Raw genomic sequence first — 27,053 nt, 5'->3', positions numbered from 1 at the left:
CAAATGGTTTTTTCCTGCCTATCTTTCCCTAATCAGCAGCCAGCACGTTGATGTGTGCTCTGTCCCTGAATCTAAGCAGCATAATGACGCCGCTGCGGCTGCCTCGAACTTATAAAGACTTGGTCACATGCTTCAGACGGCCAATCACAGCTACTGAGACATTTGCAGGCATGGCTGGGATGGCTTAAGGCACACCAGTTAAACGATTGTTGATTGGCTGTTGAAAGCCCGCCATGAAAAGAGCGCCAAAGCATGCAAAACCCGGAAATAAAACGACCGAACACGGATTTTTACCCGAACATACAGTAAAGTGTCCGTGTCCGTGTTCGGGTACAAAAAATCCAATTATTCGGTACGAACACGAATAATACAGTCCGTGTTCGCTCAACACTAGCTGCAGTACTTAAAGCTCAATCAAACTTTGTTAAAATAAAGATGAAAAAAAGACTGTACCACTCGGTACATAGTCTTTTTTTTTTTACTTGAATTAAAGTGGTTGTAAATAGTGTTGAGCGAACACGGACTGTATTATTCGTGTTCGTACCGAATAATTGGATTTTTTGTACCCGAACACGGACACGGACACTTTACTGTATGTTCGGGTAAAAATCCGTGTTCGGTCGTTTTATTTCCGGGTTTTGCATGCTTTGGCGCTCTTTTCATGGCGGGCTTTCAACAGCCAATCAACAATCGTTTAACTGGTGTGCCTTAAGCCATCCCAGCCATGCCTGCAAATGTCTCAGTAGCTGTGATTGGCCGTCTGAAGCATGTGACCAAGTCTTTATAAGTTCGAGGCAGCCGCAGCGGCGTCATTATGCTGCTTAGATTCAGGGACAGAGCACACATCAACGTGCTGGCTGCTGATTAGGGAAAGATAGGCAGGAAAAAACCATTTGTGTCCGGATAGAATTGAGGGACAGGTCGGAGTGTTTAGGCAGGGCGAGTTGTAGGCATTTTAGGGATAGAGTCTGCTGAATTATAGGGTCAGTGTCTTCTACAAACTACAATCGATATTGCTGTGTGGGGGGTGGGGTGAATCTGCACTCAATCCTGATCTACGATCTCTTCTCAATCCTGTTAGGGACAGAGTCTGCTGAATTTTAGGGAAACTGTGTTCTACAAACTACAATCGATATTGCTGTGTGGTGTGGGATTGGAGATAGGCAGGTGTCAGTGATCCACATCCATTTTTCTGTGTGTGAGCTGCAGTGAACACAATCTTTTTGGGCTGCAGTGAACACAATCTTTTTGGGCTGCAGTGAACACAATCTTTTTGGGCTGCAGTGAACACAATCTTTTTGGGCTGCAGTGAACACAATCTTTTTGGGGTGCAGTGAACAAAATCTTTTTGGGGTGCAGTGAACACAATCCTTTTTGGTGTGCAGTGAACACAATCTTTGTGGGGTGCAGTGAACAAAATCCTTTGTGGGGTGCAGTGAACACAATCTTTTTGGGGTGCAGTGAACAAAATCCTTTTTGGGGTGCAGTGAACAACATCCTTTTTGGGGTGCAGTGAACACAATCTTTTTGGGGTGCAGTGAACAAAATCCTTTGTGGGGTGCAGTGAACACAATCTTTTTGGGGTGGAGTGAACAACATCCTTTTTGGGGTGCAGTGAACAAAATCCTTTTTGGGGTGCAGTGAACAAAATCATTTTTGGGGTGCAGTGAACACAATCTTTTTGGGGTGCAGTGAACACAATCTTTGTGGGGTGCAGTGAACACAATCTTTTTGGGGTGGAGTGAACAACATCCTTTTTGGGGTGCAGTGAACAACATCCTTTTTGGGGTGCAGTGAACACAATCTTTTTGGGGTGCAGTGAACACAATCTTTGTGGGGTACAGTGAACAGAATCTTTGTGGGGTGCAGTGAACACAATCTTTGGGGGGTACAGTGAACACAATCTTTGTGAGGTGCAGTGAACACAATCTTTGTGGGGTGCAGTGAACACAATCATTGTGGGGTGCAGTGAACTCAATCTTTGTGGGGTACAGTGAACACAATCTCATACTTCTGAAGGTTTGAGGGTGCTGCCTGTTCCATACTCCCCCTACTCCTCATCTAGCCTTTTAGGGGTACAAACAATAGTAATTGGGGCCTAGTGTGGTTGTGTACGTGTGATATACATACACTTTTTTGGGATCATATTTTCTATTCCGCTATTTAATCAAAAACCTTTGGGGATCAGTTAAATTGGGGGATAGTCTGTGTTGGTACGTGTGAGAGAGATCCACCTTTCCAAGTTGTTGGGGTTCATCTCATACTTCTGAAGGTTTGAGGGTGCTGCCTGTTCCATACTCCCCCTACTCCTAGCCTTTTAGGGGTACAAACAATAGTAATTGGGGCCTAGTGTGGTTGTGTACGTGTGATATACATACACTTTTTTGGGATCATATTTTCTATTCCGCTATTTAATCAAAAACCTTTGGGGATCAGTTAAATTGGGGGATAGTCTGTGTTGGTACGTGTGAGAGAGATCCACCTTTCCAAGTTGTTGGGGTTCATCTCATACTTCTGAAGGTTTGAGGGTGCTGCCTGTTCCATACTCCCCCTACTCCTAGCCTTTTAGGGGTACAAACAATAGTAATTGGGGCCTAGTGTGGTTGTGTACGTGTGATATACATACACTTTTTTGGGATCATATTTTATATTCCGCTATTTAATCAAAAACCTTTGGGGATCAGTTAAATTGGGGGATAGTCTGTGTTGGTACGTGTGAGAGAGATCCACCTTTCCAAGTTGTTGGGGTTCATCTCATACTTCTGAAGGTTTGAGGGTGCTGCCTGTTCCATACTCCCCCCTACTCCTAGCCTTTTAGGGGTACAAACAATAGTAATTGGGGCCTAGTGTGGTTGTGTACGTGTGATATACATACACTTTTTTTGGATCATATTTTCTATTCCGCTATTTAATCAAAAACCTTTGGGGATCAGTTAAATTGGGGGATAGTCTGTGTTGGTACGTGTGAGAGAGATCCACCTTTCCAAGTTGTTGGGGTTCATCTCATACTTCTGAAGGTTTGAGGGTGCTGCCTGTTCCATACTCCCCCTACTCCTCATCTAGCCTTTTAGGGGTACAAACAATAGTAATTGGGGCCCAGTGTGGTTGTGTACGTGTGATATACATACACTTTTTTGGGATCATATTTTCTATTCCGCTATTTAATCAAAAACCTTTGGGGATCAGTTAAATTGGGGGATAGTCTGTGTCGGTACGTGTGAGAGAGATCCACCTTTCCAAGTTGTTGGGGTTCATCTCATACTTCTGAAGGTTTGAGGGTGCTGCCTGTTCCATACCCCCCCTACTCCTCATCTAGCCTTTTAGGGGTACAAACAATAGTAATTGGGGCCTAGTGTGGTTGTGTACGTGAGAGATACATACACTTTTTTTGATCATATTTCCTATTCCGCTATTCAATAAAAACCTTTGAGGATCAATTGAATTGCGGGATAGTCTGTGTCGGTACGTGTGAGAGAGATCCACCTTTCCAAGTTGTTGGGGTTCATCTCATACTTCTGAAGGTTTGAGGGTGCTGCCTGTTCCATACTCCCCCTACTCCTCATCTAGCCTTTTAGGGGTACAAACAATAGTAATTGGGGCCCAGTGTGGTTGTGTACGTGTGATATACATACACTTTTTTTGGATCATATTTTCTATTCCGCTATTTAATCAAAAACCTTTGGGGATCAGTTAAATTGGGGGATAGTCTGTGTCGGTACGTGTGAGAGAGATCCACCTTTCCAAGTTGTTGGGGTTCATCTCATACTTCTGAAGGTTTGAGGGTGCTGCCTGTTCCATACCCCCCCTACTCCTCATCTAGCCTTTTAGGGGTACAAACAATAGTAATTGGGGCCTAGTGTGGTTGTGTACGTGCGAGATACATACACTTTTTTTGATCATATTTCCTATTCCGCTATTCAATAAAAACCTTTGAGGATCAATTGAATTGCGGGATAGTCTGTGTCGGTACGTGTGAGAGAGATCCACCTTTCCAAGTTGTTGGGGTTCATCTCATACTTCTGAAGGTTTGAGGGTGCTGCCTGTTCCATACTCCCCCTACTCCTCATCTAGCCTTTTAGGGGTACAAACAATAGTAATTGGGGCCTAGTGTGGTTGTGTACGTGTGATATACATACACTTTTTTTGGATCATATTTTCTATTCCGCTATTTAATCAAAAACCTTTGGGGATCAGTTAAATTGGGGGATAGTCTGTGTTGGTACGTGTGAGAGAGATCCACCTTTCCAAGTTGTTGGGGTTCATCTCATACTTCTGAAGGTTTGAGGGTGCTGCCTGTTCCATACTCCCCCTACTCCTCATCTAGCCTTTTAGGGGTACAAACAATAGTAATTGGGGCCCAGTGTGGTTGTGTACGTGTGATATACATACACTTTTTTGGGATCATATTTTCTATTCCGCTATTTAATCAAAAACCTTTGGGGATCAGTTAAATTGGGGGATAGTCTGTGTCGGTACGTGTGAGAGAGATCCACCTTTCCAAGTTGTTGGGGTTCATCTCATACTTCTGAAGGTTTGAGGGTGCTGCCTGTTCCATACCCCCCCTACTCCTCATCTAGCCTTTTAGGGGTACAAACAATAGTAATTGGGGCCTAGTGTGGTTGTGTACGTGCGAGATACATACACTTTTTTTGATCATATTTCCTACTCCGCTATTCAATAAAAACCTTTGAGGATCAATTGAATTGCGGGATAGTCTGTGTCGGTACGTGTGAGAGAGATCCACCTTTCCAAGTTGTTGGGGTTCATCTCATACTTCTGAAGGTTTGAGGGTGCTGCCTGTTCCATACTCCCCCTACTCCTCATCTAGCCTTTTAGGGGTACAAACAATAGTAATTGGGGCCTAGTGTGGTTGTGTACGTGTGATATACATACACTTTTTTTGGATCATATTTTCTATTCCGCTATTTAATCAAAAACCTTTGGGGATCAGTTAAATTGGGGGATAGTCTGTGTTGGTACGTGTGAGAGAGATCCACCTTTCCAAGTTGTTGGGGTTCATCTCATACTTCTGAAGGTTTGAGGGTGCTGCCTGTTCCATACTCCCCCTACTCCTCATCTAGCCTTTTAGGGGTACAAACAATAGTAATTGGGGCCCAGTGTGGTTGTGTACGTGTGATATACATACACTTTTTTGGGATCATATTTTCTATTCCGCTATTTAATCAAAAACCTTTGGGGATCAGTTAAATTGGGGGATAGTCTGTGTCGGTACGTGTGAGAGAGATCCACCTTTCCAAGTTGTTGGGGTTCATCTCATACTTCTGAAGGTTTGAGGGTGCTGCCTGTTCCATACCCCCCCTACTCCTCATCTAGCCTTTTAGGGGTACAAACAATAGTAATTGGGGCCTAGTGTGGTTGTGTACGTGCGAGATACATACACTTTTTTTGATCATATTTCCTATTCCACTATTCAATAAAAACCTTTGAGGATCAATTCAATTGCGGGATAGTCTGTGTCGGTACGTGTGAGAGAGATCCACCTTTCCAAGTTGTTGGGGTTCATCTCATACTTCTGAAGGTTTGAGGGTGCTGCCTGTTCCATACTCCCCCTACTCCTCATCTAGCCTTTTAGGGGTACAAACAATAGTAATTGGGGCCTAGTGTGGTTGTGTACGTGTGATATACATACACTTTTTTTGGATCATATTTTCTATTCCGCTATTTAATCAAAAACCTTTGGGGATCAGTTAAATTGGGGGATAGTCTGTGTTGGTACGTGTGAGAGAGATCCACCTTTCCAAGTTGTTGGGGTTCATCTCATACTTCTGAAGGTTTGAGGGTGCTGCCTGTTCCATACTCCCCCTACTCCTCATCTAGCCTTTTAGGGGTACAAACAATAGTAATTGGGGCCCAGTGTGGTTGTGTACGTGTGATATACATACACTTTTTTGGGATCATATTTTCTATTCCGCTATTTAATCAAAAACCTTTGGGGATCAGTTAAATTGGGGGATAGTCTGTGTCGGTACGTGTGAGAGAGATCCACCTTTCCAAGTTGTTGGGGTTCATCTCATACTTCTGAAGGTTTGAGGGTGCTGCCTGTTCCATACCCCCCCTACTCCTCATCTAGCCTTTTAGGGGTACAAACAATAGTAATTGGGGCCTAGTGTGGTTGTGTACGTGTGATATACATACACTTTTTTTGGATCATATTTTCTATTCCGCTATTTAATCAAAAACCTTTGGGGATCAGTTAAATTGGGGGATAGTCTGTGTCGGTACGTGTGAGAGAGATCCACCTTTCCAAGTTGTTGGGGTTCATCTCATACTTCTGAAGGTTTGAGGGTGCTGCCTGTTCCATACCCCCCCTACTCCTCATCTAGCCTTTTAGGGGTACAAACAATAGTAATTGGGGCCTAGTGTGGTTGTGTACGTGCGAGATACATACACTTTTTTTGATCATATTTCCTATTCCGCTATTCAATAAAAACCTTTGAGGATCAATTGAATTGCGGGATAGTCTGTGTCGGTACGTGTGAGAGAGATCCACCTTTCCAAGTTGTTGGGGTTCATCTCATACTTCTGAAGGTTTGAGGGTGCTGCCTGTTCCATACTCCCCCTACTCCTCATCTAGCCTTTTAGGGGTACAAACAATAGTAATTGGGGCCCAGTGTGGTTGTGTACGTGTGATATACATACACTTTTTTTGGATCATATTTTCTATTCCGCTATTTAATTTAACTGGGCCTCCATGCGAGACCTGTGTGCCTTGTTGCGCTGTTTTGAGTACTCCACCAACATGGCCAGTGGCAATGACGCCGTTCTCAGCTTAACTATCCCACTTCTATGCCTCCTTGAAAAAACAATTCGGGCGATGATGGAAGAGGATGTGGCACAGGATGAGGAGGAGGAGGAGGATGAAGAGGTAACATTTCCAAGGCTTTCAGGGCAGTCATTCGCAAGGGGCTCCGAGGGTGGGTTCCTGCACACGCAAACGCCAGGGACGCAATTGTCCAGCAGGGGCACAGTTCTGGAGGATGAGGAGGATGAGGAGGAGGAGGAGCTGGAGGAGGAGATGGAACCATGTTCACAGCAGGGTGGCACCCAGGCCAGCTCATGGCCATCACTGGTGCGTGGCTGGGGGGATACAGAGGACACGGACAATACACCTCCCACAGAGGACAGCCTTTCGTTGCCTCTGGGCAGCCTGGCACACATGAGCGATTACATGCTGCAGTGTCTCCACAACGACCGCCGAGTTGCCCACATTCTAACTTGTGCTGATTACTGGGTGGCCACGCTGCTGGATCCCCGTTACAAGGACAACGTACCGTCCTTAATTCACTCACTGGAGCGCGATCGCAAGATGCCCGAGTACAAGCGCACGCTGGTAGACGCCATGCTGCTGGCATTCCCATCTGACAGCGGGGCCACAGTGGAAGCACAAGGCAGAGGAGGAGGAGGAGGAGGTCGCCAACGCAACCAGGGCACCGCCAGCACCTCAGAAGGCAGGGTTAGCATGGCCGAAATGTGGAAAAGCTTTGTCAGCACGCCACAACAAACAGCAGCACCAGCAGCTCAGATGGAACGTCTTAGCAGGAGGCAGCATTTTACCAACATGGTGGAGCAGTATGTGTGCACACGCCTACATGTAGTGAATGACGGGTCTGCCCCCTTCAACTTCTGGGTCTCCAAATTGGGCACATGGCTTGAGCTTGCCCTTTACGCCTTGGAGGTGCTGGCGTGCCCTGCAGCCAGTGTATTATCTGAACGGGTATTTAGCACGGCTGGGGGCGTTATAACAGACAAGCGCAGCCGCCTGTCCAGAGACAATGTGGACAAGCTCACGTTCATTAAAATGAACCAGGCATGGATCCCACGGGACTTTTCCGTACCTTATGCAGAATAGCAATGGATACCGACCTTACCCACCCATTGTTCCATTTTTGCTCTTTCTCACTCTTTTGGGGTGTACCCTCATTTAAAATTTTTGAAAAGAAGCAGTGTTGGCTACCTCGTCCTCCTCCTCAGGGCCAGATTAATGTAGGGGCTATTGGAGCTGCAGCTCCAGGCCCCTACCTTTTATATAGGCCCCGGGTTGGCCATATTCACTGTTACCGCTCTTCTGTCACTTGTAAACACAGAAGTCTGGCTTCTATGCTCGCTTCCCCAGGCAGCACCCTCAGAACCTCCCCACACAGCGTGAAGGCCGGACAAGGAGGGACAGTTGGCGATGCATGGATGTGTTTATGGGCTTCAGAGACAGCATCCCATGTTGAATTAGGCATGCATGGCTGCACCCTTCCTCCTCTGGGTGCATGGCAAGGCACGGCCCTTAAGGCCCTTCAAAATCCTCAGCACCAAGCCCATGATGCTGTTAATCCGGCCCTGGTCCTCCTCCACCGCCGCTTCCACCTACACCGCCCATAGGTGTGCGCAGCCTATTGCATTAAGGTGTGCACCCCAAAGTTGAAATACACATGCATGTGTTTGCCAGCAGGGAGAGTAATGTATCGGGGCCATGTACCTGTAGGCAAGGAGAAATAGAGCAGAGCAGGTCCCAGGGAGATCTTTCCCATCTCCTCACTGGCAATGCTATGTGCCCTAGGTGATTAGGGTGTGCCCAGGCACACCCAGCACACCCTGTGCGCACGCCTATGTCACCGCCACATCCACCACCACCTCAACCTCCCTCCTACTCCATATGGGCCTCGTCCTTCAGAGATGAAGAAGAACATTGTTTTATTTTTCTGTTTTTTTTTTGTTGTTTTAAGTTATTTCCCTATCCACATTTGTTTGCAGAGCACTTGCCATGCTCTTAATTACGTTTTGCTGCCATTTGCAGCACTCTAGCCCTTTCCTTTGGTGTTTTAGAGCCATTTTAGTGCCTTAAAGTTCGGGTCCCCATTGACTTCAATGGGGTTCGGTGTCCGGGAAAAGTTCGGTAAAAGTCCGGGACACGGACCCGGACTTTTTTTTAAAGTTCGGCCGAACCCGTCGAACACGGACATCTAGGTGTTCGCTCAACCCTAGTTGTAAACCCACTTTAATGACTTTTACCTATAGGTAAGCCTATATTAAGGCTTACCTATATGTGCTGTAAATATCTCCTAAACATGCACCGTTTAGGAGATATTTACAGTGCATGCAGCCAATGACGTCATCGGCGCATGCGCTCTGAAGAAACGGCCACCTGTGCCGTTTCTTCAGAGCCCTGTGCCGTGACTGGCGGCTCCCTCGAGCATGCACGGGAGTGACGTGACGTGACGCGGCTCAGCTCCGGCCAGTAATACAGCTGGAGCCCGCAGACCCGGAAGGTAAGGTAAGTGTCACATAATGTGCTAGTATGCAATGCATACTAGCACATTATGCATTTACTTTGCAGGGGGGGGGGAAGAAAAAAAAATGTAAGAGTTTACTTCCTCTTTAAACTGCTTCTGCCCTGCCCAGCTCTGTTTCTGCCTAGTTCTGCCCACTTCCTGCCTACATACCAGCATGATTCTGCAGGTCATCAAGTACTGGCAAGGACAGGGGTGCTCTTGATTTTTGTTCACTGGCCAAGGCACAATTTCCTCCTGTCCAAGTTTATCTCTATGCTTAGATATGTGCTAGTAATGTGCCTGTGCTGTCAGACTGCAGGCACAAAACAAATATGGAGTTTAATCACTCGGTATCTGACAGAGCATTGATGAAATAGATAAATCTGTCAATTAATTGTGGATGATTTATGAAAGTAGAGTGGTCATACCATGAATGATTTAATCATGCCAAGTAGACTTTGCTTTGCAAGTTAATTTTCTCTAGTGCTTAGTGAAAGAGGTAAAGCTCTACTGACTTCCATCATCCAATCATGTGGAAGCAAAATTAAGATTTTTTTTTTTTATTTTCCATGCATGTGATTTAGTATTCTTTGCAAGGTGAAATTTTACCAGATTCACTAAGTGCTGGGTAAAATTTCCTTGAAAAATTAACAGTCTATTTGCCTTTAGTAAAACAACAAAACCCATTGTCTTTCTCAACAATACAGGCTTTTGGGTTAAAATAAAGATAACACCTAAGGCCCCTTTCACACGATCGGACTGATTGGGTCCACCTGTCCATTTTTCAGGTGGACTCGATCGGACCACCCATTCTCCTCTATGGGGAGGCGGGTGTCTACTGATACCCGTCTGGCATCCGATCCGACAAGATACGCTGAAAACAGATGGATGGCGATACAGATGAAAAGTGACAGGCAGTCCATTTTCATCAGACTCCCCCCATAGAAGAGAGCAGGACTCTGATGGGTCTGCCTCTTCACAGTGAGCGGAGATAGACCAGTCATCCACCTGCTCAGCGGGAATCAGCGGATACGCCCCATGTAAAAGGGGTCTTAGGCCTTTTGCATACTGCAGCTTGAAAAAGCTAAGTACAGCTTTTTTACTGAGCTACAATACAGCCCATTAATTTTATTGTGCCTATGCACACAGGCGCGTAATGTGCCTATGCACACAGGCGCGAAAACAAACGCTGTGCATTCTTGGGTAAAAAGTTTTTTTTAAAAACAGCTTTTTTTAGTCAGTAATTTATGCCTCATGCGCGCAAATACCCGTGAACGCGCACAAAATGCGCAAATGCCCATTTACAAATTGTGCAGAAGAAGAACGTGAGATAAAGTTTTCGCGCACTTGCATGAAAATGCGCGCAAAATTGGGCAAACACATTTACGCGCAAGTACATAAAAAAAACGTCTGAAAAAGTAAATGCTCAAACAGGAGTATCATGTGCAACCCACAAAGGCCTGACGAGCCTTATATCCCAACCAACACCATAATACAGTGTCACCAGCCACAGGACTTAGCTTCTGAAGCATTAGAACCATACTGTTTTATAGTTTAGCATACATTAATATAATCTTACACATTTTTATATTCTTCAGAAATGATGCACATGTCTATAAACAATATACATATTTACCTTGAAATCAGATTTCTGGAATGTATATGGATATGTATTTGGCTTGTGGAAGATATATAACATCCTGTGAATCAAGTACAGAAAAAAAAAAATCATCTTTAATATAAGAAAACTTTGTAAGGTCATGGAAAATTACCTCTGACTATTTAATTCAGCTTGGCTCATACAAAAGCTGCTAATGTTGCACACAATACTTTACACCTTGGAAGCAGTGACAGAATTGGGACTCTTTCAAGTTAAATAATCAGTATACTGTCAGAATCTGCACATGAATAATTATTAAAGCTTTAATACTTAGAAGTGCCAATTACATGGCTTCCTCTTGAAGCTAAACATTGGAAGACCTAAAACTGTAGCATTGCCTCACTCTGCAAATTGCTTTATCTAAAAGAACAATTTATCATATTTCCTGAATCTTGATATATTCTTGCATGCATAAAAAAAGACCTATGTAGTATAAAGCATGTTGAGCTGGCTGACTCGATATCCTTACATGCTAGGTAAAATATTCAATTAAAACTATATTTTTTAAAACCATTTTGGAATGTGGTCCGGGTTATTGCAATTGATCCCCAAAATGCATACAAAACAAAATGTATTTCCCTGAATACTTATCCGCTAGCCAGCAATAAAATCAAATGACACCATACTGTATGCATTAAAACAGTGTCCATTTAGGAGCATAAAAGCACTGGATAAATTTGGGGTGGGTATGCCTGGCGGCAGCCCATTTCTCCTTAAAGCGTAGCTCCACTTTTGTTGAGAAAAAAGCATTCCCCTCTGGGTGATCTCTGTTAGGGATGATCGAACTTTTCAAAAGTTCGGTTCGACCAGAACACCCGAACTTCCCGAAAGTTCGGCCCGGATTTCAAAACCCTATTGAAATCAATGGGACCCGAACTTTGGTAATCAAAAAACACAATTTTGAAGCCATAAAACCCAACAAATGCCCCTAAAAAGTGCCTAGGGTTCTGGGTCATGCCCCAGGGACTATTAATCACACAAAAAAAAGTTCTTAAAGATTGTCATTTTTGATAGAGAGCCAGTTATTGAAAAAATTCTTGAAAAAAAAATGAGATTTCTTTGGATTTAGTGTCTGGGGGGTCTAAAAGTGTACCTGTGAAGTTTCAGCTCTGTAGCATGTCCAGAACCAGAAAAAAAAGTTTGTTTGTATTAGAATTGCAATAGAACAGGATAGTGGCTCCGCTATTTTCACACCTTGCCGGTTTAGTAGCAGGCGTTTTTTTGGGCATTTTTTGGGGGTCTTTGGAGGCAGGCATAACATCAGAACTTCTGTGTAGGGGTATATATACACACACACACATGTATGTATATATACACATACACATATATAGGTGTGAAAGTAGCAGAACACTATGCTTGCGCTAATGAAATAATTAACACCCATATGGCTTCTCTGCTATAACACCTATATATGTGTATGTGTATAAATACATATAAGTGTGTGTGTATATATACCCCTATACAGAATTTCAGATGTTTTGCCTGCCTCCAAAGACCCCCAAAAAATGCCCCAAAAAAATGCCTGCTGCAAAAACACACCTGGGCGTTTTTGTAGCTGGCTTTTTTTGGGCATTTTTTGGACGTCTTTGGAGGCAGGCATAACATGTGTACTTCTGTGTAGGGGTATATATACGCACACACATGTATGTATATATACACATACACATATAGGTGTGAAAGTAGCAGAAACCTATGCTTGCGCTAATGAAATAATTAACACCCATATGGCTTCTCTGCTATAACACCTATATATGTGTATGTGTATAAATACATATAAGTGTGTGTGTATATATACCCCTATACAGAAGTTCAGATGTTATGCCTGCCTCCAAAGACCCCCAAAAAATGCCCAAAAAAAACGCCTGCAACAACACACCTAGGCGTTTTTTTTGGCGCAGGCGTTTTTTTTGGGGGTCTTTGGAGGCAGGCATAACATCTGTACTTCTGTATAGGGGTATATATACACACACACACACTTATATGTATTTATACACATACACATATATAGGTGTTATAGCAGAGAAGCCACATGGGTGTTAATTATTTCATTAGCGCAAGCATAGTGTTCTGCTACTTTCACACCTATATATGTGTATTTGTATATATACATACATGTGTGTGTGTATATATACCCCTACACAGAAGTACAGATGTTATGCCTGCCTCCAAAGACGCCCAAAAAATGCCCAAAAAAACGCCAGCTACAAAAACGCCCAGGTGTGTTTTTGCAGCAGGCGGTTTTTTTGGGCATTTTTTGGGGGTCTTTGGAGGCAGGCAAAACATCTGAAATTCTGTATAGGGGTATATATACACACACACTTATATGTATTTATACACATACACATATATAGGTGTTATAGCAGAGAAGACATATGGGTGTTAATTATTTCATTAGCGCAAGCATAGTGTTCTGCTACTTTCACACCTATATATGTGTATGTGTATATATACATACATGTGTGTGTGTATATATATACCCCTACACAGAAGTACAGATGTTATGCCTGCCTCCAAAGTCGCCCAAAAAATGCCCAAAAAAACGCCAGCTACAAAAACGCCCAGGTGTGTTTTTGCAGCAGGCGGTTTTTTTGGGCATTTTTTGGGGGTCTTTGGAGGCAGGCAAAACATCTGAAATTCTGTATAGGGGTATATATACACACACACGTATATGTATTTATACACATACACATATATAGGTGTTATAGCAGAGAAGCCATATGGGTGTTAATTTTTTCATTAGCGCAAGCATAGTGTTCTGCTACTTTCACACCTATATATGTGTATGTGTATATATACATACATGTGTGTGTGTATATATATACCCCTACACAGAAGTACAGATGTTATGCCTGCCTCCAAAGAAGCCCAAAAAATGCCCAAAAAAACGCTAGCTACAAAAATGCCCAGGTGTGTTTTTGCAGCAGGCGTTTTTTTTGGGCATTTTTTGGGGGTCTTTGGAGGCAGGCAAAACATCTGAAATTCTGCATAGGGGTATATATACACACTTATATGTATTTATACACATACACATATATAGGTGTTATAGCAGAGAAGCCATATGGGTGTTAATTATTTCATTAGCGCAAGCATAGTGTTCTGCTACTTTCACACCTATATATGTGTATGTGTATATATACATACATGTGTGTGTGTGTATATATACCCCATACACAGAAGTACAGATGTTATGCCTGCCTCCAAAGACGCCCAAAAAATGCCCAAAAAAACGCCAGCTACAAAAACGCCCAGGTGTGTTTTTGCAGCAGGCATTTTTTGGGGGAATTTTTGGGGGGTCTTTGGAGGCAGGCAAAACATCTGAACTTCTGTATAGGGGTATATATACACATACACACACACACTTATATGTATTTATACACATACACATATATAGGTGTTATAGCAGAGAAGCCATATGGGTGTTAATTATTTCATTAGCGCAAGCATAGTGTTTTGCTACTTTCACACCTATATATGTGTATGTGTATATATACATACATGTGTGTGTGTATATATACCCCTACACAGAAGTACAGATGTTATGCCTGCCTCCAAAGACGCCCAAAAAATGCCCAAAAAAACGCCAGCTACAAAAACGCCCAGGTGTGTTTTTGCAGCAGGCGTTTTTTTTGGGCATTTTTTGGGGGTCTTTGGAGGCAGGCAAAACATCTGAAATTCTGTATAGGGGTATATATACACACACACTTATATGTATTTATACACATATATAGGTGTTATAGCAGAGAAGCCATATGGGTGTTAATTATTTCATTAGCGCAAGCATAGTGTTCTGCTACTTTCACACCTATATATGTGTATATATACATACATGTGTGTGTGTGTATATATACCCCTACACAGAAGTTCAGATGTCATGCCTGACTCCAAACATGTCCTCAAAAAAGCCCTATAATTGCCTGCAACAAAAAGCAGGGTGACAGGGGAGAAGCCACTATCCGGTTCTATAAGTGTTCTAAGAGAAACGATCTTTTCTCTATAGCGGTCACCCTGAAATGGAAGGGTTTTGTCACCCTGCCATAGCAGTCAGAGTCAGTTAACCCTACACTACACTACGGTCCCCTTACACTTAACACTTTCCCTACAGAAACTAGATTATTAAATCTAACTATAGTGGAAAAGAGTACCCTAACTACACTAGATATCCCTTTCCTCACACTAATAATTGCTAAATGACACTTTGAGAGCAGAAGTAACAGAACTGCTTCCACTCTATTCCACAGCCCTGTATTAAAATGGTAGAGATTTGGCGGGGCTATCTTATATACTGGGGGGCGTATTCACTAATGATTGGCCTCTGGACCCCCTAGTCACTCCAATCACATTCCTAGCATTCTCCTGTCCCCTCAATTGGCTTTTACTGATGGTTCTGGTCCAATCACGGGCTTTTAAAGCCCAGTTCCTGTCCCATTGCATTTTGGTCGGTTCTGGTTGCCGAATTCCGAACTTTTTCAGCAAAAAGTTCGGAATTCGGCCGAACCTCAAACAGTCAATGTTCGGGTCGAACCGATGGTCGACCCGAACCGTTCGATCATCCCTAATCTCTGTACACTGCAGGGATTTTAACAAACTTTGTTGCAGATTCCCACCTTTTGTTATTATGAAGAAATGATTATTTGTTCCTCTGTGCTGAGTGGGTCAAATGGGAGTGGTTTCACAATTATCTATCAGCTGTGGCAGCTGCAGAGCTCTAATGAGGAAAGCTGCTGGGCCTGCACACCTTTAGACGTGTTCCTATTGGGAGTATCTCACCAAAAATGATGTTTTTGTTGCAGGGGATGCCAGAAATCTGACTTGTATCTTAGGCAGACTTTTGGGAAAATTGGTGAGCCAATCACACAAGCAGGAAATTATGTTTCTGGGGTGTGGTCAGTACACTTTCTGTGTACGGAACACCTCCAGATAGCCATATTGCATTGTATTTTCAGAAAATTACAACAGCTGCAGACTGAAAAGGAAAGGTAATTTTTAATAACATCCAATTACAATATGATTTGTGTTGCAATTGTATACGCTATATTGTTTTTTCTTTATTTGCTAATTTTTTTACCCAAGAATGTGGAGTTACTCTTTAAAGATACAGGGACACACTAGAATCCCAATCCTGGTCGCCTCACAGGTCGCCGCAGGTCGCCTCCCATAGGGAAGCTACGGACCCGTTCTAATAGGAGCGACACAAGTCACTCCGACCTAGAAAAAGGGTCCAGAGCTTCTTTGGGGCGACCAGGAGGCGACCGCCATAGACTTCAATGTTATGAAGTCCGTGGCGGCAGCTCCGAGGTCGCGGCGCGCTGCTCGCACCGCGATCTCGGAGGTCGCCGCCTAAAGTAGCGTCGCGGTAGTGTGAACCGGCGCTCACATGGAAGGGCTTTGCGCAGAACAAACAAAACAAAATGTATTTCCCTGAACACTTACCAGGCCAGCTAGCCAGGCAAATTACATTGTTTACCAATTTACATGAGTCCATTGCTACATACTGTACCAACATGGAGTCTCATAGACTAAAGTTAGGAAGCATTATACAGAGAGGCCTTGATGGAGCAGTGTGGCTTTCACATATATTTACAAATGTTGCATAACTAAAACCCTATTTTATTGCAAATTGTTAGTGTAAATTTTTTTTTATACATTCTAGCTTGTAAATGTGCTGGGCAATATATTTTGTTTTTGTTTGCTCTGTGCAAAGCTCTTCCATGTGCACCCTAACCTAGCAGTTACTTAAAACTGGGCTGGTTTCCATTTTGTTTATATTGCTGAAATTGGCAAAAGAATACACTGGGCACCTTCAGCTGCCATTGTGCTTTGCTGTGCTTCTGGTGTGTTTCAGGAGGAATACCTACCCTTGATGTATCCAGTGCCAATGGTGCAGCTATGGTATTGTACGTTATTTCTGATTGCTGACTCTTTCAGCAATCACCCCTTTGCTGCATTTTCTATTTTTAATATTGTTTTTTTTTTTTTTTTAATGTATTTTGTGGTTGTTGGTTTTATCAGCTGCTTGGTTTCTTCCAGCTGCTGTTGCATCCATAGCAAACTCCTTTAGGTTGCTCAAAGCACAACATTCAATAGTTACTGACCATCTGTTGTTAGAGCTGCTGCTTGTTCATTTAAAGAAAAAAAAAGTGCAAGAACAGTTTTATTACGGCACTATACACTTCAGTATGAGATGGTGATCAGCGGGCCATCTTACTGAATGGGCATGCTGCCGGGGGGGCTCCACATGCCCAGCGGCACAGCCCCAGCCAAGCATCAGTCCTGATTTCCGTATGCATCCTGCCGCCAAACTTAGCAGGTGGCCAGTGCCTGTCGGTCCTGTGCTGCTGTCAGGTCACTTGGAGGGGAGCCCACAACTGTAGGAATGCCTGTCTGCCTCCACGGGAACAGGCACACACAGGACAGTCAAGTCTGACTCCCATCCATGTGTGTGTTCACCGGACCCAGCCGCCAAACTTGGAAGCTGTCATTAGCCTGGCACTGCTGTACCAATGAATATAGCCTTATCAATAATTAGCATTTTTATTCTCGTGGGTGATTGTGTAGGCAGGGCCCCAGTGCACTGCATTGCCCCAGGGCCCTTTAATGCTCTTAAGATGGCAATGGTGATCAGTGTTTGCAGCTGGCTTGATTGAAATAGTATTGGTCGTAGTAGCTTGCAGGATCCTTTGATAAGTGCAGCAAACAACCTTACTACTTCCTGCCCAGCCTATAGCAAAATGTCCAGTCAGGATAACTGATCCCCTATCCAGCTGTCATTTTGCTATAGGCCAGGCGAGGGATCAGTTATCCTGACTGGACATCATATGACATACAGCAGGATGCGCCACTAATGCGTGCCCCCGGGGGCGTGCACTGCGGCGATCTGGGATGACATATGTCCCTCAGACACAACCCATCCCCAATCAGGGTAAACAGTCAATGAAATTGAAAATTGGCTGTTTAAGACATGATCAGCTGTCCAAGATATCACTCCTATTTACCAACCACCGTTCATCCCATCCCCATAGTAAAAATAAAAGTTAGGCATACATGGGTTTGGCCTATTATCTGTGAACAAAACTGTCCTGCCGCTGGCCAATTTACACTGCTGTATCATCTGTGAGCTTTTAACCTGTCTGTACTCTCTGTCCCCAGTGCATTTCTCTCTCATTAAAAATCTCCTGCTGATGGACAACTTTACCTTGCTGTATCATCTGTGGTTTCTTAATTCTTAATGAGAGTTTAATAGAAATTGGCAAGTTACTGAGCAATTTCTATTTGCTGGTCAAAGGATGCAGAAAAGCATAATTTACAGTCAGATGTGCTCTGCCAGTTTATGTTGTTGCTGAGACTGACCATAAAAATGATCCTGCTCTGTAACACCATATAAGACTTTAACCTTCCTGGTGGTCTGATTATGTCCAGATTTCTGTGCTAAAAACCATACATTCTTTTGCATGGAAAAACTCACCTTCCACTGTGATTCCACGCCGTCCTCCCGCTGTCCTCCCGCTGTGTGCTCGGCCGATGTCGGCACCCGTCATCCGGTTCCCTTCCCTGCGAGCGTTGTGACGCAGGGGGTGAAACCTGCGGCAATTTAAAAAATGTAAGTACACTAAATGACATGACACAAAGCTATGAGCCTAATGGATTACACTGTATCATGCCATTTCACCACAGGATTGCGCCTGGTGACTTTTCCAGTGCCCTGCCTCTGCTTTTGCAGTTCTTTGTGCCTGGAAAATAGAGAACGACCATGGCATCCAAAAAGCGTTCTTTTCGCGCAAAAGTGCTTTTAGACGAACTGGAAAACAACGACAGCGAAACTGAGTTACTGAGCGATAGCGAATCGTGGGAAAATTCGTCATCAGGTACGGAAAGTGACAACAGCGACGATTCTGATGTCTCTTTCTGGCACATAGCTCTGTTGGAAATTCTGAAGAATCATTTGATATACTTCCCAAATTCCACAAGCTATGTGCCAGAAAGACATCAGAATCATCGCTGTCGTCACTTTCCGTACCTGATGACGAATTTTCCCACGAATAGCTACCACTTATTTCTTCAAGTAACTCCGTTTCGCTGTCGCTGTTTTCAAGTTCGTCTAAAACCAATTTTGCGCAAAAAGAACACTTTTTGGACGCCATGGTCGTTCAAAATCTTCCAGGAACAAAGCACTGGAAAAGCACAGGCAGGGCACTGGAAAAGTCACCAGGTACAATCCTGTGCTGAAATGGCATGATACAGTGTAATTTGTTAGGATCATAGCTTTGTATCATGTCATTTGTTTATTTACACTTTTGAATTTGCTGCCGGTTCCACCCCCCTGCGTCGCAACGCTCGCAGGGAAGGGAACTGGAAGGCAAGTGCCGGCAATCGTCCGTGCCCTGAGAAGCGATAGCGTGTGAGGATGTCAGGGAGGACGGCGGGGGAGCGCAGGGAAGGTGAGTAACATTCTGGGGTAATCCCGAGTGTTGCTTGGGGTTACCGCTTTTGGCACTGAAAGTTAACCCCGAGCCAAACTCAGGAATACCGCCAGGGGTTTAAGGCATCCCCCAAGCATTTTATTTAAAGGTTTTGTGCATTTTAATATTGTCTTTGAAGCTGCTTTAAAATGTCTTTTGTTTGGACAGTAGTTTGCCTATTAGCCCTAAAAACGCTCAGAATGTACGAACAAGATAATCAAACCCTGTGATAATCAAACCCAGGCTGATTCGCTTATCTCTAGTTATGAACTGCACAGGCAGCAGGATTTACACAATCCCCCCCCCCCCCCATCTCTGAGCCAGAATCTCAGCTTCAGGAATTAGACTATTATCTTGATAATGCTTGAACAAAGATGGATATGTCTTTCTGATTTGAAAAGCAGATGAAGGGCATTATCAAGGGCCATAAGGTGAATTCTGTGAGAGGCAATGAGTACCTATAAGTGTTACCCTTTCAAATTACTTGACATTCATGCATTTAACATAAAAAATATATTCCAAGACCGAAATTTAAAAAGCAGCTGATTTCAGCACTGTATTAGGCAAGCCTGAAAAGAGTCTGTTTTTAATGGATGCAATGAGTTAAAAAAAGGTCAGAGGCCCTTTTTTTTTTTTTTTTTAGCAGTACATCTACTATATCATAGTTGCCATTTTCCCAGGACATTCGTGGCATTCAGACCCATTTCCTGGGCTGACTGTGTCCCAGGACGAATCCCAGAAAATTGGCTTTCTCACAGACGGCAGCAGCTTCCGCCTGTAAAAACATGGCCATGAGCTGACTTTAGAACTGCTCCTGCACTGCTCAGGCTCAGGTAAGCTCAGCGGTTTGGGCTTGGGCAAAGTCAGCTTAGCTCGGTTGTTCGGCCTAACTCAGCCGTTCGGGCTTGGGAAAACTCTGCCTAGCTCGGCTGTTTGGGCTTGGGTGGGGGGTGCATGCACATGACATCATGGTGCTGCCCTGAATAAAGTAGGCACACCCCCTGGAGACACCAGTGAATGGAGCGGCTGGGCTGTGAGCGGAGGAGTGAGTCCAGGGATTGACCGAGACACGACAGGACTGAAGGTGATTATCACCCCCATCTTCTCTGTACACAAGTCCTCCTTATCGCTCTGTGCTGTCAACTTTGTCCTTAGTCTCTGACCATCTCTATAATCTCCACAATCTCTGACCCCATCTCTTGTAGTAGGTCTGCAGTCTCTTGTAGCATGTACGTACACTCTCTGACCATCTCCTGTAGCATATCAGGCACTCTCTGACCATCTCCTGTATCATGTCTGCACACTCTCTAACCATCTCCTGTAGCATGTCCGCACACTCTGAGACCATATCCTGTATCATGTCTGCACACTCTTTGACCATCTCCTGTAGCATATCTTCACAATCTCTGACCATTTCCTGTATCATGTCTGCACACTCTCTGACCATCTCCTGTAGCATGTCTGCACACTCTCTGACCATCTTCTGTATCACGTTCGTAGTCTCTGACCATCTCTTGTATCATGTCTGCAGTCTCTGACCATCTCCTGTATCACGTCTGCAGTCTCTGAACATCTCTTGTATCATGTCCGCAGTCTCTTACCATCTCTTGTATCATGTCTGCAGTCTCTCACCATCTTTTGTATCATGTTCGCAGTCTCTGACCATCTCCTGTATCACGTCTGCAGTCTCTGACCATCTGTTGTATCATGTCCGCAGTCTCTTACCATCTCTTGTATCATGTCCGCAGTCTCTGACCATCTCTTGTATCATGTTCGCAGTCTCTGACCATCTCCTGTAGCATATCAGGCACTCTCTGACCATCTCCTGTATCATGTCTGCACACTCTCTAACCATCTCCTGTAGCATGTCCGCACACTCTGAGACCATATCCTGTATCATGTCTGCACACTCTTTGACCATCTCCTGTAGCATATCTTCACACGAGATGGTCAAAGAGTATCTTTATCTGCTGATTTTTAAACTTTCTGGCATTCATATATTGCTATTGTGGTGTAGGATCTGGGCCAGCTGTCCCTCCATCCCTCTTTCTTTCCTTCCTTCACTCTACCTCCCTCCCTCTTTCTTTCCTTCTCCTTCCTTCCCTCCCTATCGCTCTTTTTTTTTTATTTCTCTCTCTCTCTTTCTTTCTTGCTCCCTCCATCCCTCTCTTCCTTCTCGCTCCATCCCTCTTTCATTTTAGACTCTATTTAACCACATCCTTTTAAGCCACACCCAATATTCAGCATAACTTAACCACTTCAGCCCCAGAAGGTTTTACCCCCTAATGACCAGGCCATTTTTTGCGATACAGCACTGAGTTATTTTAACTGACAATTGCGCGGTCGTGCAACGCTGTACTCAAATAAAATGTATATCCTTTTTTTTCCCACAAATAAAGCTTTCTTTTGGTGGTATTTGATCACCTCTGTGGTTTTTATTTTTTGCGGTATAAACAAAAAAACAGACAATTTTGAAAAAGAAAAAAAATATTTTTTACTTTCTGCTGTAAAACATATCCAATAAATAAAAAAAAAAAAAACATATCTTTACCAGTTTAGGCCAATTTGTATTCTGCTACATATTCCCATCAATGCATATATCACCCCCCCCCCCCCCATACAAAACCCACAATGCATATATTAATTGGTTTGCACAAAAGTTATAGCCTACTTACAAACTATGGGATAGTTTTAAAGACTTTTTATTTTTTTTATTGTTTTTATTAGTAATGGAGGAGATCAGCGATTTTTAGCAGGACTGCGACATTGCGGGCATTGGTGACATCGGTCCCCAAAAAGTGTCACTTCCCGTGTCAGATTTGTCCGCTTCAATTTTGCAGTCCCGCTACAAATCACTGATCGCCTCCATTACTAATAAAAACAATTAAAAAAATAAAAAGTCTTTAAATCTATTCCATAGTTTGTAAACGCTATAACTTGTGTGCAAACCAATTAATATACACTTTTTGGGATTATTTTTAACAAAAATATGTAGCAGAATACAAATTGGCCTAAACTGGTAAAGATATGTTTTTTTTTATTTTTTTATTGGATATGTTTTACAGCAGAAAGTAAAAAATATATATTTTTTTAATTCTTTCAGTGATCAGTGCTAAATAATATGCACTGTTATTGTATAAATGACACTGGCAGGGAAGGGGTTAACATCAGGGGTAATCAAGGGGTAAAGCGGAGTTCCACCCTAAAAACTATCTTTGCATGTCTGCTAGCCTAGATGAACCTGAAAAAGAATTGGATAATTAAACATTTTTTTTGTTTCACTTACCTTGTTTTTAATGAAAATATACTTACCTTCCTTCCTCTTCCTCCCTCTGCGGCCGCGGCCCACGACGTCACTTCCTCCTTGCATTGACTCCTGGGAGATGAGCGTCATCGATCCCAGGAGTCAATGCGCTTGCACCAGTGTCACTCGTCACTTCCGGTGCAGGCGCGCCATTCCCTGCTGAACAGCTTCTGGGCATGCCCAGAAGCTGTTCAGGGATGACGCGCCTGCACCGGAAGTGACGAGCAGGGCATTCTGGGACTCTGACGTCACCGAGAAGACACGAAGAGGACACGCTCCTACTTCAGCTGCCCACAGTTGAGATGGCAGCGCTGGACAAGACATTTTCAAGGTAAGTATTTCTTCTTACAGGTAAGGCAGGCTATAGTTGCTTAAATGCACTAGCTCTGACTGTCCAGGGGGTATTTTTAGCTTAAAAATTTTTTTTAGCCCGGAACTCTGCTTTAAGTGTGCTCCTAGGGAATGCTTTCTGTGTGGGAGGGTGGACTGACTGCAGGAGGAGAGAGATCGGTGTTCCTGATTAGTAGGAACACACAATCTCTCTCTTCCTGTCTGACAGAAGAGCCATCTGCCTTGCTTGCATAGGCAGACTGCCGTTTTGTCATTTTCCTGAATGATCCCGGATGACCAGCGGCCATCCTGCCTGCCAGACCTGGTGATTGGCTCCCGCTGTGTCTTATCACAACGGGAGTGTGGCTTCGGCGGCGCGCGCGCACCCCCTAGAGCACTTCAACAAAATCACGTACAGGTATGTGATTTTGCGCTTAAGGGCCGCCCTGCCACAGTATATGTACGTGGGGCTGTCCTTAAGTGGTTAAACCATGCTGCATTTTTCCACTCTGACTAGACCACACCTATATAAGAATGCCCTGCCCCTAATTAAAATAATACTCTGAATACAGACAAAAAAACTCCCTAATTTTTTTCAGAGAATGTTGGCAACTATGCTATATGTGTGTTGTGGTGCGCTGCAGTGCATTGAGGTGCCTTTCACAATAAATGGTACGGCATTACACAACACATTGAGCAGGGGTTGTTGATATATTTTATAACATAGTTACTTTATTGACCATTGCCACCACGCACCAGTGAGAACAGGCCTTTCGTTTTCCTATTAAATAATAATATTCATTCAACTCTTTCCTAAGAGGTCTTTAAAATTTACCATATTATTAAGTACCGTCAACTTGCATTAGAGTTGCATTGATTCTTCAAGGGCAGTTTTTATTTTTTTGCAACATATGCTGCATCCTGACACGGATACACAATACCTAAGCTTGGGAGTTTATAAAGACCCTAAAAATAGATGGCCGATTCAATCTAGCATCCCAAAGCAGCAGTTACTAAAAATTATTTTCTGACTGTGAATTCTATAAGAAAATTAATAACTTGTTCTAGTTACTATTTATTTAAAAAATACGTAAATTTAACATGTATTATTCCCATAAAGCCTGAGGGTAGGTAATTTTCAAGGTCAATTCTTTTCTTTTTTCTTTTTGTGTAAGATGAAAAAACCTGAACATGAAATAGAAAATAAAACCAAAGTTGGATACAGTACTTTCGTTGCTTAATTAAACAGATTAGTATTTCACATTGTTAGCGCTCTTCAAAAAGAGGTGAAGGATGTTTCTTCATTTCAGGTAGCATTACACATTTCTTTTCTCACTATGCTTTAATACTTTAGTTGCACCAATGCCATACAAATTAACACAATTTCATAAGTATTTGCTGCCATCAAAACTATGAGATATGTAATGCGTTATATTTTTCTTTGTGGTGTTAATTTATAAAAGATAAAAAAATAAAGAAAACGCTAAAATGTCAATTTTTGGATTGTATTTGTTTTGTTCAGCTTAAAAGATGAAAGCTATAGTGTGACTAAAGCGTCTGGAAGAAAATGTCTGTAAGGCCAACCAAGAGTATTTTAATTATGGATTGAGGTCAAGTAGTATGCTCCTGTGTTCTCTGCAACATTCAGTCATGTGACAATGTCCCGTGTACATATCTGCATAATAAAATGTGCACCCTTCTTTCAAAAAATCAGGCCTCCAATGGGATACTGTTGCTTAACCACTTTAAGGTCGGAAGGATTTGCCCCCTTAATGACCAGGCCACTTTTTTCAACTTGGCACTGCCTGACTTTAACTGACAATTGCACCGTCGTGCGGTGCTGTCCCCAAACAAAATTTATGTCTTTTTTTTTCCCACAAATAGAGCTTTCTTTTGGTGGTATTTGATCCCCTATGGGATTTTTATTTTTTGCGTTATACACAAAAAAAGAGCGACAATTCTGAAAAAAATAAATCAATATTTTTCACATTCTGCTATATTCCCCCCCCCCCCCAAAAAAAATTAAAAATTTACATTTTTTAGCATTTTAGGCCAATTTGTTTTCTGCTACATATTTTTGGTTAAAAAAAATCGCAATAAGCATATTTTGATTGGTTTGCACAAAAGTTATTGTGTCTACTAACTACAGTAATCAGTGCTAAAAATATGCACTGTTACTGTAATAATGACACTGGCAGGGAAGGGGTAAACATTGTGGGTGATCAAGGGGTTAAATGTGAGCCTAGGGGAGTGATTCTAACTGTGGGGGGGTGTGGCTTGTGGAATGACCATAGAGACCTGTAATCCTATACAGAAGGATCACAGGGGCTCTATGATCATTCCAGGGAGAAGAATGGTCAGCTGACAACAGCTGACTGTTCTCTCTCAGCGGGGAACGATCGCGGGTGTCAGGCGGCAATCGGAGCCACCTGCCCACTGCATCGGCTTCCCCACTGACGGGCGGGGGTAGGAGCGCGCTTGCCCTCTACCCTCCTGCTCGCAAGCACCGTACAGTTACGGCGATTCGCACAGGAGCGGCTGCCTGTACATCTGCGGCGGGCGGACATAAAGAGGTTAAAAGAGAGATATGGCCAAAGCTTTTTGGGTCAGGGTTACAGGAATGTACTTACTTTTGTATTCCTGTGACCCAGAATTAGTGGACAGAGGGATAAAGCCCCCTGTCAATCGACATCACAGAGTCGCTCCAGGCTCTAGAAGGATCCCGACAATAATGTTTGGATCCACCCAGATGCCTGGTCAACAGCTGGCTTAGCCTCCTATTGCCCTGCTGAGAGCCCGAGCCAGCTACACCTGCCCCCTCTCCAGCCCAGCGTACCAGTGAGCGCTGAAGTGGCACAGCAGAGTGCAGTGACTGACAGTCGCTGCTCTCTCCTCAGAGCAGACTGAGAACTGAGCGATAAGCGCCCATGTGATCGCTCAGTTTTTAGGCTTAAAGTCACCAGAGGACAGCTGCCGCATCACACCAGTGCTACAGCCTTGGAAGTGAGTATGTACTGTATGCTTGTTTTTTTAATCCTTTACTTTTCCTTAAAGTCTAACAGCTCCGGAGTTCCAGAGATAAATGGGGGAATTGAAAAGCAAGAGTGTGACTTCCTAAAGTATGTCTGTTATGAAAAAAACATCCTTCAATGTGAATATAGTAGCTTAGCTGTGTATGACTGTGATATTTCTAAGGCACAGCGGGAACAAGTATGCGGTAAAATATATTTTGAGAAAAGTCTATATTCCATGTCTTTATACTTGATCAAGGCCAGTAAGGCTCGGTTCACACACATAGGATGCGGGAACCAGAGTGATTCCAGTGCGGATTCCCATATCTCATCTCACTCACCCGCTGCGGGTGTCAATGTAAAGTTAATGACATCCCCAAATTGGTTCGCAGATCGCAGTGCAAATCGGACAGGAATCAGATCACATGTGAACACCCATGAGTTCCGATACCAGTGCAGACCAAAAAAAAGGGTCCTGCACTATTTAGGTCCGAATGAAATGTGAATTTGCATCGCACAGACATCGCATGTGATGTGCACAGCAATGTGGTGGGAATCACATGCGTTGTCTGTGATTGCACCAGTGTGCACCCAGTCTAACTGAAAATTGTGAAGCCATATTATCCTGATAATCGAATTATGGACAGGAAATTAGCATTTTCAAGAGGAAGAGAAGAGGTCAACAGTGGATGCCTCCATACTATCTTCCTTTTTTTTTTATTACAACGGTATGGACTAAAAAACAAAAAATTAATAGGCTTTTTTCAGGTTTTTTTTTTTAAATGATTGAATATGCATTGTTTGTAGTCTCATTTTCAGCTAGCAGAAAGAGTTTTAGGGTTAATTCACGCTATTTGCAGTGACAGACATTTTAACAATTGTTTCCCATGTGTCCCATTCACATTGCAACGCAGCCTAGTGCTGCGCTGCAGTATGCTGTGTTAAAATGCAGACATGCTGTATTTCATTGCAGCTCACCATGTTGAATTGCTTTGCAATGTAAGGCAACGC

At 43.4% G+C, this 27,053-nt stretch overlaps 1 protein-coding gene across 1 annotated transcript in view; it reads right to left on the bottom strand.

Annotated features, from left to right (window-relative positions):
- Positions 1-27,053, bottom strand: part of ADGB (androglobin) — a 488,973-nt gene that overhangs the window by 187,132 nt on the left and 274,788 nt on the right. Inside the window, exon 14 of the mRNA XM_082252536.1 lies at positions 10,918-10,981. Coding sequence (XP_082108662.1) covers positions 10,918-10,981 — 64 coding nt within the window. The remainder of the gene's footprint in view (positions 1-10,917; positions 10,982-27,053) is intronic.

This window comes from Pelophylax lessonae, assembly GCF_965119305.1.
Source record: "Pelophylax lessonae genome assembly, chromosome: 3".
NCBI lineage: Eukaryota > Metazoa > Chordata > Amphibia > Anura > Ranidae > Pelophylax > Pelophylax lessonae.
This window is presented reverse-complemented; position numbering and strand designations above follow the sequence as displayed.